Source organism: Delphinus delphis, chromosome 19 (genome assembly GCF_949987515.2).
Source record: "Delphinus delphis chromosome 19, mDelDel1.2, whole genome shotgun sequence".
NCBI lineage: Eukaryota > Metazoa > Chordata > Mammalia > Artiodactyla > Delphinidae > Delphinus > Delphinus delphis.
Window position 1 is genome coordinate 23,693,241 of NC_082701.1, and position 11,020 is coordinate 23,704,260.

Here is an 11,020-nt window from a genome sequence, read left to right on the forward strand (position 1 = left end):
GTGGCACGTGGGCTCAGTAGTTGTGGCTCACGGGCTCTAGAGCTCAGGCTCAGTAGTTGTGGCGCACGGGCTTAACTGCTTCGCGGCATGTGGGATCTTCCCGGACCAGGGCTCGAACCCGTGTCCCCTACATTGGCCAGGCACATCCTCAACCACTGAGCCACGAGGGAGGTCTCTGGTAGATTATTCTTTCAGAATATTCCTCTCCACTGAGGTGGGAGAGCTGTACCGCTGAGGTCAGAAGGGCTGAGAGTGGTCTGCGTTGCAGTTTTGTGGCTAAGTGCTTTCAGTGTCCTCGGGCGGCGGCTTGATTGTTTTGATCCAAGTCCTCCATGCCAGGGGCTAAGCAGGCCTAGGCGACCCATAATCACAAGACGAGGCATAAGCGGTTAATTTTATCAGTCCCAAAAAGGGGAAGAGTATGTGCCCAGATCGCCTGGAATTCTAATGTCCAACCCAGGTCCACTCCCACGTCCTTCCCCCCGGGCTCCGTGGCAGCCACCCTTGTCAGCCAGGTCATGATACACCTACATTTGATCGTATATCCTGGAGGATACTCTAAAATGCTGTTGGGTGTTTCCCCAAATCTCTTCAGCCGTGTCCTTGCAGACCATTTCTTGGTCCAGTCTCACTAGGTGTGTGATTTTAACTAGTTAAAAAAACTAGGGGGGTGTGTGTGTGTGTGCGTGTGTGTGTGTCTTTTCTCCCTGCTGCATAACTGCTGAATGTGTTGACTGCACACCCTTGTGTATTCCTGTCTCTCTTCAGGGCTGGTAGGGGAATCAAAGGAAGGCACGTAAAGTCTAATTTGAATTTTCCAGGAGTTGTGGTGAACGTGGTCTATAGGGGAAAGGCTTCATCATTCAAGTATTTCCTTCCTGATCGCGTAACCATCAAAGATGAGCTTTCTACAATGTTTACACCATTGGTGCCGTCTCCAGATCTCGCTGCTCTAACCTTGACCTCTGTTTTGCTTCCCCAGTGAACACCGAGAGTGAGACAGCAGTGGTGAATGTCACCTATTCCAACCGCGAGCAGACCAGGCAGTGAGTGGACCCAAAAGTGGGGCAAAGGAGGGTCTTTGTGAGTGGTGGGAGTCAGGTGCCCCTGCTTGGGCAGGGATGGGGTCCAGGTGGGCACGAGTCCACACCTAGCCTCTGATTTTGTGGCAACCAAATCCAGACTCTTGTCTTTTGGTTCAGGAATCTCAGGTTCAGAAACCTCACCAGGATTGATAGCAAATACTTTGAAGGGAGGGACCCAAAGATCTCCCGGGGAAGGTGGGACATCCTTTTTAGGACAAGATACTGGCTTTTAATAGGTCTCTGGTTGCGGGAGAACCCATGGGGTCCTTTGCTGTGTTGATGGCGCCATCTAGTGGTGATGAGGAGGAACTAAGACCTAAAGGGTTTGTTATGATGTGGCGGAGGCAGACATTTTATCTCGGGGATTGCCTTGAGTCCCATCACACCCACAGTTTCTGGCTCCTTAGCCTGTTTGGTTGAGTCACACTTCTCCACCCACTGGTACTGACAGACTTGTATACTTTGTGTACTCATTTATGCTCACTTATAGGCCATTTTGCTTTTGATGGCTTTCTTGTCCCTTCAGCATGTTGCCTCTATCATATTTGTTTCCTCCAACCTAGTGTCAAATCCACCCACTTTCTCAAGCCATTCAGTTTTCTTTTAGATACCTGCTGGACTCAGAATTTTCTGGAGGTCCCTGTGGCTGATCTATGGGCCTTGACCTGGCTTTAAGTCAACACTTGCTTCCTTCCTACTGCGTATTGTTGCCTTGTTAACATTTCTAACCAGCATCAGCCTTGGGAATGCACGGCGCTTGCCCCCTCCCTCCAGTGTTCATCAGTCCCGCTTTTCAGACATTCCAGACAGACTTAAACTCCTGCAAGCCATTCTGTCTCCACCTCTTCTGTTTCCATGGAGTTTGCTTAAACATGGACAGTATCATTCTCAAGAGGTGACACAACAAACCTTGTTCTGGCATGTTTTATTTATTATTCACGTATCGCGAATCACATGTGGTTCTCCTGTGAATCCTATGTGATAGGTAGCTCTGGTCGAAATTCCCAAGCCAGTTCCAGAATTCAGTGGAGATAACTTATTTGTGTTATGCTACCTTACTTGATGTCTTATGCTACTTAGACTGGAAGCTTCTCTAAGGTGGAGGTGGGAGTGGTGCACAGGTGGTCATCTCCCTTTCTTCTGGCATGTTCCGCGTTGTAACCCAGCTGAGTGCTGTACACCTGGAGGGCATTGGGTGTGATTGGCATGGATTGGAGTGACCAGTAGATTCCCCCTCTGTCCTCAGAGCCATCATGAAGCTGAACGGCCACCAGCTGGAGAACCACGCCTTGAAGGTCTCCTACATCCCTGATGAGCAGACAGCACAGGGTCCCGAGAACGGGCGCCGAGGCGGCTTTGGCTCTCGGGGTCAGCCCCGCCAGGGCTCTCCTGTGGCAGCGGGAGCCCCAGCCAAGCAACAGCAAGTGGACATCCCCCTGCGGCTCCTTGTGCCCACCCAGTACGTGGGCGCCATCATTGGCAAGGAGGGCGCTACCATCCGCAACATCACGAAACAGACCCAGTCCAAGTGAGTCTTGGCTGCAGGGGAAGGGGAGGTGGGGCCAGGGAACAGTGGCTGGCGCCCAGGAGGCGAAGCCTCTCCTGGAAGCACGCTGAGGGTCCTCAACTCAACTTAACCTCTTAGGAAACGTTGGGGAGGTAGAAGAAGCCTGGGGGGTGCCATCTGGTGGCAGTGGCTGGGCCACGCACTTTCGTTAGTAAGAAGGGTTTGTTTCTTGTAGAAAGTCTCACCGAGCAAACCTAGTCTCGGTAAGGCGGCCACTCCTTAGTGCTCTGTGATTTCAGCACCGCTTACTGGCGGCAGCAGGATGGGGCCCGTCAGGGACCTTAGTAAGAGGTCACAGTTCTGACCCATCTCCCATTCCACCACAGCCACCCCTCTTCGCTGATCTTTGTAGCTGATCGTCGTGTGTTCTGTGGAAAGAGAACAGGTCACGTCGTGTCCTTATTCATAATGCATCCTTTTATTATTTACTTTTAATTTGGGACAGCGTGCCTTCTCTTTATAGTTCTTTCAAGGGGGAAATCCAGAATTCAAGGGGAAATGCAGCTTCAGAGCTGAGGACTGTTGATCCCCCAACCCTGTATTCCCATGATAGATGCCACCATTCTCAGCCACCACCTCCTGGCTGAGACAGAATCCATAGCAACAGGCTGGCCCTTTTCTCTGCCCGTTTCAGCTCTGCACTTGGCCTTGTTCCAAAAGGAGCCGGACTGTAGCTTCGGCTGAGGGTTAGCTAACGTCCGTGTGCTTGTGGCCCTCAGGATCGACGTGCACAGGAAGGAGAACGCAGGCGCTGCCGAGAAGGCCATCAGCGTGCACTCGACCCCCGAGGGCTGCTCCTCTGCCTGTAAGATGATCTTGGAGATTATGCACAAGGAGGCAAAGGACACCAAAACGTAAGGCTTCAGCTTCTGGGCACATGGGGACTGCCACCTCCTCGACTATAACACAGACTTTTTTTTTTTTTTTTGCGGTACACGGGCCTCTCACTGCCGCGGCCTCTCCCGTTGCGGAGCACAGGCTCCGGACGCACAGCCTCAGCGGCCATGGCTCACGGGCCCAGCCGCTCCGCGGCACGTGGGATCTTCCCGGACCGGGCCACGAACCCGTGTCCCCTGCATCGGCTGGCGGACTCTCAACTACTGAGCCACCAGGGAAGCCCTAACGCAGACTTTTTAAAAGCAAGAATAGAGACAGATAGGAGACACAGAAATTGTACGAAAGGATAAAAGCTGAGAAAATGAATCCTCCATGTAAATAACGCCTTGTGTATCCTAGCAACGCTGTGCCCTCACAGGTGTGTGCACGTGTGTGTATGTGCGTGTATTTTAGCACAAATAGGACATAATGAACACGCTGTCCTACAGTTCGCTTCTTTCCATCTATAAAACCATCACCACAGTTAGGATAAGGAACATACCCATCGCCCTTATTGACCTTGTGCCCTTGGCCACCCATCCCTGCTTCCCATTTCTCTCCCTAAACAACCACTGATCTGCTGGTTTTCTTTGAAAACGTCATTTTGTCTCGGGGTTTACCTTGGAAACCCCTCGTCTGCGGTGGCCCACCATCTAAGAAGCTCTTGTCCCTCGCTTCTTCCCAAGGGCTGACGAGGTTCCCCTGAAGATCCTGGCCCATAATAATTTCGTGGGGCGTCTCATTGGCAAGGAGGGGCGCAACCTGAAGAAGGTGGAGCAGGACACAGAGACGAAAATCACCATCTCTTCGTAAGGCACTCTCTCATTTCCCTCTACGAGTGGGATGCCTGGGCACCTGGGGTGGCAGTATCTCATCGCTGAGCCTTAATATCTGCCCCTTAAGTTGGATGCAGTTTCTGCTTGTTGAAGAAGAAGAGTCAAAGCAGCGGTAAAGAGCGTTTCCGTAAGGGCTGGAGCGTTTATTATAGCGCCCGTCACCGCTCTGGGCTGCTGTTAGCCTGCTGCCTCTTCAGTCCTTTGCTGCCACATCCTGTCTCTCTTGCTCTGCATCTGGAGGAGAGAACCTGTGGCCAGGAGCCAGGGCTTTGGGGTTTCGGGAGCATTTGCCAGGCCATGGGATGTGGACAGACCCAGATCCTTTTCTGAGCCCTGAGCACCTGCTGTGCGTGGTGGTTTGCCTCACTGCGGGGGGAACCAAAGTCATGCAGCTGGACTGGCAACTCCGTGAGCACTGTGCCTCTTGATGTCGTCAGAGACTTACCCGTGGGCAAAGTAACTGCTCTGTTCCTGAGGGCACAGGAAGTGGAGTGCTCGGCACCATTGGGGACCAGCTTCCACTTATGAGCATCCTCCTTGCCCTACCAGTCTGCTCTGAGTATCCTCACCTCCCTGTGGGGAATCCTTGCCCCGGTTACAAACCGAAGGCCAGAAGCAGAGAGCTATTTGCCCAAAACTAAACAGCCTGCAGAAATGGCATCGTTTGTCGGCCCCAGCCAGGACCTGTGTCCCGGTCCTGGCCTGTCAGTGGAAGGTTGACACTGCTCTGCTCCCCCCGCCCAGGCTACAGGACCTCACCCTCTATAACCCCGAGAGGACCATCACCGTGAAGGGCGCCATCGAGAACTGCTGCCGGGCCGAGCAGGAGATCATGAAGAAAGTTCGGGAAGCCTATGAGAATGACGTGGCTGCCATGAGTGTGAGTGTCGGGTGCCTCTGCTTGCCCTTCTGTGAGCCTGAGCCATGGCAGAAGTGGGTCTCCAGTGAGGTGGGCATTCACAGGCTGGGGGGCCTTTGTGGTACGCAGGCCTCTCACTGTTGTGGCCTCTCCCGTTGCGGAGCGCAGGCTCAGCGGCCATGGCTCACGGGCGCAGCCGCTCCGCGGCACGTGGGATCCTCCCGGACCGGGGCACGAACCCGCGTCCCCTGCATCGGCAGGCGGACTCTCAGCCACTGCGCCACCAGGGAAGCCCGGGCCTTGGAGCTTCTGCTTTGCTTTTTGGACCTCGATTCATCAGAATCCTTTTTAAATTAAATTAGTAGGGATTCTTCATTTGATTCCTGGGGTGCAAGTGGGAGTCCAGTCTTGGGCTTTGAGGTCTGTGATCCTCCTGTAAAGTTTGTGTTTACGTGCACTTTAGTGGGGAGAGGGTCCATAATTTTCATCTGGTTTTTAAAGGGGAGTGAGGATGTGGGGCACGTGACCAAAAAGGTGAGTCCTGAAAGTCAGAGATGTGTCTCTTCCTTGTCATCGGCTGAGTCCGACGTATGTCTCTGTCAGAGCGCTGTAAACCACTAGAGAGGAAGGACGTCTGAGGGTCTAACGCTGGGCCTTCTCCTCAGAGCTGCCGGTTCTTAGTCCAGCGAGAACCCTCGGTGTACATGTGAGTGTGTGTAAAAACCAGAAGGGCAGGCAGGTTTGGGGCAAAAGCACGTCATTCCGCTGTTGAGGCCCACTCACCCTCTTGTTCAGCCGGGGCCACGTACAAGGGCCACCAGGTCCTGTCAGAATGAGCCGACCTCTCTCTCTTCACCTTCCTTCCCCAGCTGCAGTCTCACCTCATCCCCGGCCTGAACTTGGCTGCTGTAGGCCTTTTTCCAGCCTCCTCCAGTGCAGTCCCACCACCTCCCAGCAGCGTCACCGGAGCTGCCCCCTACAGCTCCTTTATGGTAGGTGCAGGGTCTTATTACAGGGGACCGTGCGGCTGCAGGGTCCAACTCTGTGGCAGCCTGACGCTTGGGGATTTGCGGGGAGAGGGAAGGGCTCCCAGCCACTGGCGCCAACCCTCTGGAGCACCAGCCCTGTGCACGGCAGCCTCAGATGCTGGCAGCACTCTTCCTGTTTGTCTGGCCCGGCTTCTTCCCTTTGTCCCTGCTGCAAAGAGCTACAGAGCACGTAGCCCAGGGTGGCCGCTGGGTGCCTGCACCCTTCCCTCCTCGAGGATGCAGGGCAGGGCCACGGAGGGCTTCCGGGCTGTGTCCATTGACCTGCGTTAATAACACGTCCTGTCTTGGCAGCAGGCTCCAGAGCAGGAGATGGTGCAGGTGTTCATTCCTGCCCAGGCAGTGGGCGCCATCATCGGCAAGAAGGGGCAGCACATCAAACAGCTCTCCCGTTTCGCCAGCGCTTCCATCAAGGTGACCTGCCCTGTCTCCTTCCGGTGCCCGGGCTGGGAGAGCGCTCTGCTCCCATCACCCTCCGCTTTTGTTCTCAGACACCCCGTCTGCCCAGCGTTGGGCAGACGCTTTGCTTTTGACCTCGCTTAGTCCTCCGGGGGATGCCTTCCAGGCTCCTGGGCTTTCAGGCTAAGGGAGGAGGTGGTATTGTAGCACAGAAGAGAACTTCAGTTCAGACAAGACCGACCGGGTTCAGATCGCAGCTTCTGAGCTCTAGGTCCTGAGCCTTGGATTCCTCGTCAGTACAGTAGGGATGATGATACTCTGAGGCGATGCAGCCAAAGCCCCTGGCTCAGTGCCTGGTGCCCAGTGGTTGCTCAGTACATGTCAGCCGTCTTTCCACCTTCCCTGGCCATGGAGAACCTGTCACAGTGAACAGATGTTTTGTTAAATTTCTGTGCCCCTCCCTCTTGGCAGGACTCTGCTGAAACCTGCTGGGGAGTGGGGGAGATGGGGTGTGGGCGGGGCGCCCCAACTTAGAATACGTCAAGAAACGAACGCACCCACGCCCTCCTATAAGAGTTCTGATGCAGGTGCAATAGCCTTGGGGTTCGGGGTCTCTGTTCTCCCCTCCCCTGGCCGTCCCAGGTGGGGAGTGGAAGCAGGGTGGTGGTAGAGGTCTGGAGGAGGTGGAGGTAGAGGGCACCTCTGACGGGCGTTTGCTTTGTAGATTGCTCCTCCTGAAACTCCGGACTCCAAACTTCGTATGGTCATCATCACTGGACCCCCAGAGGCCCAATTCAAGGTTCCGATCTTTATTGTCTTTCCAAGTAGGACCCAGAGGAATCGAGTTTGGATGGGAGCGCAAATCTGCGTCCTGTTTTTAAGCTTCCCTGCAAAACAGGGCTGCAAGGCTGCTCTCAAATTGCCGTCAGGCGGGAACTCTGTTGCTCTCCCTCTTTGCCTCCTGAGAGTGAATAGGCACGTGGGAAAGAAGGCAGTCCGAGGGCTTCTTCCTCGCCCTCTGCCTTAGTGACTAAGGAAGGCCCTTCTCTCCTTTACGTCCCTATGACGTGCCGAGGTTCTCGAACTTCCGGGCAGACAGTCAAAGAGCTGATAGCTTATTCTGACCTAGGGAGGGGTGGAGAGCGGGGACAACTCTCTAGACTGTGTGGAGTGACCAAGAGCCCGCCCTCTGAGTGGGTGACTTCCACCAGCTGCCACTCAGGGCCTTGACTTGCCAGCCACAGCTTGTCCAAATCCATGCAAGCATCCCAGACCCCATAGGTCTGGTTTGTAGCTTAGGTGCTGTGTTCCTCTGGGGAGCTACGTACTCATACTCAGTTACTCTGCCCGGGCTCCCCAGTGTTACAAGTGAGCAGGTCAGTCCTGTGCACCTTTTGTTATCACCTGGCCTAGATGGTGACCCACCCCGAGCGGGCGTGGGCCTGTGGGCCAGAGGAGGAAGGGGTGGGGCTTGGGGAGCTTCCCTTTCGTCATATGCATGTGGCCCGCTGACACAACAATGACCTCCTCTTCTCAGGCTCAGGGAAGAATTTATGGAAAACTCAAGGAGGAGAACTTCTTTGGTCCCAAGGAGGAAGTAAAGCTGGAGACCCACATCCGGGTGCCAGCGTCGGCAGCTGGCCGGGTCATTGGCAAAGGTGGCAAAACGGTGAGCCGTGAGGGTCAGGTTGAAAGCTCTGGACACTAGTCCCCAAACCCAACAGCTCTTCCCTGGCCCCCAGCTCCTCCGCCCGGCTCAGCCTGGGTACTCCCGATTTGCCCGTTTACTTGATTCCACTTCCCAAGCCCAGCTCCTGACTCCTCCAGGTTCTAGCTGCTAGTGACCACGCTCTTGAGCCTCCAGTCCCATCCCTGTTGGACATGGCAGCGCCCTGAGCTCCTCTCTGACCCGTCCTCCCTGCCCCTGCCCCCAGGTGAATGAGCTGCAAAATTTGACAGCAGCTGAGGTGGTGGTGCCGAGAGACCAGACCCCTGATGAGAACGACCAGGTCATCGTCAAGATCATTGGGCATTTCTATGCCAGCCAGGTACGTATGTCACTCCCCCATCGCGGGAGGGCGGCAGGGCTCCGGGAGCATGACCTCGACAAATCCCGTGCACTCTGCCCGCCTCTGGGCTGGGTCATTCTTTGCTTCCAGGTGTAAGGGTGTGAGGTGTAGATGTTCTTTTCCCTCTGAAGGCTGTAGGGACAGTGATTTGACCATTTTCATAGGTAGTCTACATTATGTAGTAACTATGGTGTATCACGTTATATGTTAATAGTCTTCCCTGTCGTCTAACCTTAGTCCTTCTCTTTTGCACTGGATAAGGAGAGAAGTGGATCTTATCTACCACCCAGCCTTGTTCATGGAATAACATCCTGGGTTGCCCGTTTGCAGTGCAGTTCCTTCACCTTTCCCAGAACCACTGCTCCGTCCTTGCTTCCAGTTCTTCCACCCTCCTGTTCTCTTCCTGGAACTCACCATCTATCCCTGCACTGCTTCCAGTAAAGCCAGTCAGTGCCCAGCATTGGGACTGACCCCAGAGTCTAGAAAGGAGGGCAGGTATCGGGTTCGAATTATAGGATGATTGGAAGCTAGTGGGGTTTTCCTAAAACCCCTTAGTGTTGGAGCTAGAAGGGGTGTGGAGACTACTGGATACGGTCCCTTCCACTCACAGAGGATAAGCACGTCACATCAGGCTTGTGGCCCACCTGAGGCTGCTCACGCAGTCAAGGGCAAGACAGGAACCCAGACCCCAGCGTAGCGTGACAACTTTCTCTGACAGCCCTTTGGGAGCCATTAATAGCCACAGAAATATTTAAGATTTGTGGGTTCTGCTGCTACACCAAGCATTCTATGTGGTCTCTATTAACTCGTGTAGCCCTCATAACAACCTCATCGTACAAGTGAGGAATGTGAGATTTAAATGATGTATCCAGGGATGCAGAGAACCAGGGTGTATTAAATACCAAAGTGGTGACATTTTTCATTGGTTAAAATGAGAACTCAGTGAAAAACTAGTAAAACGTCAAGCACAGGGCTGACAGAGTAAGAATTAATGTGTAAACATCGACTCCACGTTCTTTCCCCAACCTAGACCAACTTTCTCTTCAACCAAGAAGTCAAGCACTCAATTTATGGAAAGGAGACATTCTGGTAAATTTCTGTCAAGAGAATCACATTCTACAGTTGATTTCCCTTAGACAACTTTGTTCATAGGGAAGACACGTTTAAGAAGGAGAGAGTAGAGATGCCGGTCCTTCGGTGTTCTGTCCATTTCCACAGTGGGGCTTCTTTCACTGCCTTTTGGTTATCCCAGTTCATCCCCTTTCCTGGGATGTTTACATGCGTAGTGGAGTTGGGATTGGTGACGAGGTCTCCTGCTTTTCGACCTTCTGACGACACATGCTCCTGGAAACTCTGGGAGTTCCCCCTCGAGTTCAGTAACGTGTGTCAACTTGGTCATGTTTTAAATTCTGATGAATGAGTTTATACTACTGTTTATCCTCCCTTCCTCTGTATGAATCCAGTGGGTGCTCAGGGTCTGCTCGGAGGCAAAGAAACTTATGGTCACTCTAATCCTCAGTCTTCTCTTACCTTTCTTACAAGTCCAACATGACCCGTGGTTGCCGCTGGTGTCCAGACCCCGATGGCTTCTCTCCGCACGTAAGGCTGTAACTCCTTGCCTTCGGAGACCCTCACTCTCGTTTGTTCTGTCTGCAGATGGCTCAGCGGAAGATACGAGACATCTTGGCCCAAGTCAAACAGCTGCACCAAAAGGGACAGAGTAACCAGGCCCAGGCCCGGAGGAAGTGACCGGCCCCTACCCATCACGTCGGCTCAAGGACAACAGGCCGAAATCGAGAGCACGTTCTCCCCAGCAGGCCTGAGAATGAGCGGGAATCAGGGACACTTGGGCCGGGATGTAGATCAGGTTTGCCCACTTGCTTGAGGAAGTTGTTCCAGTGAGGAACCCTGATCTCTCAGCCCTAAACACCCAACCGATTGGCCCAACACTGCCCACCCCTGAGGGTGTCACCATGGAAATTCTAGCTCAGGGTGCTTTTAAACGTGGATCGTTTAAGTTCTCTAGGTCCCACCGAGAGGGTGGGTCAGACCCCAGTGGGAAGAGAAAGAAAATTTCCTTCAGGCTTTTAAAACACGCAGAGGGGTGTTTTAATCAACCTCAAAGGATGGTTTACTTCTTGACCCTAAGATCCTTCCAACCTTCTACTTGGTTTATTGATGAAAATACCTCTATGCTTGTGCCCTGACGTAGCCTTCTCGTATATTCACGCTGGTTACGTTACCTTTCTGCTACTGGCAAAAGTGAGAACCAATCCATTGCTT

General features: G+C 53.6%; 1 protein-coding gene across 3 annotated transcripts in view; it reads left to right on the forward strand.

Moving 5' to 3' along the window:
• The window catches only part of IGF2BP1 (insulin like growth factor 2 mRNA binding protein 1), a 36,581-nt gene extending 26,095 nt beyond the window's left edge, over positions 1-10,486 (forward strand). The window contains exons 5-15 of one of the 3 annotated variants that reach the window (XM_059998485.1): positions 983-1,046; positions 2,332-2,613; positions 3,372-3,506; positions 4,215-4,337; positions 5,109-5,244; positions 6,093-6,215; positions 6,564-6,683; positions 7,393-7,467; positions 8,206-8,337; positions 8,603-8,716; positions 10,394-10,486. In XM_059998485.1, the coding sequence (XP_059854468.1) occupies positions 983-1,046; positions 2,332-2,613; positions 3,372-3,506; positions 4,215-4,337; positions 5,109-5,244; positions 6,093-6,215; positions 6,564-6,683; positions 7,393-7,467; positions 8,206-8,337; positions 8,603-8,716; positions 10,394-10,486 (1,397 nt within the window). The remainder of the gene's footprint in view (positions 1-982; positions 1,047-2,331; positions 2,614-3,371; positions 3,507-4,214; positions 4,338-5,108; positions 5,245-6,092; positions 6,216-6,563; positions 6,684-7,392; positions 7,468-8,205; positions 8,338-8,602; positions 8,717-10,393) is intronic. The other 2 variants (XM_059998486.1, XM_059998487.1) reach the window with 2 other exon arrangements.
• The last annotated feature ends 534 nt before the right edge of the window (positions 10,487-11,020 follow it).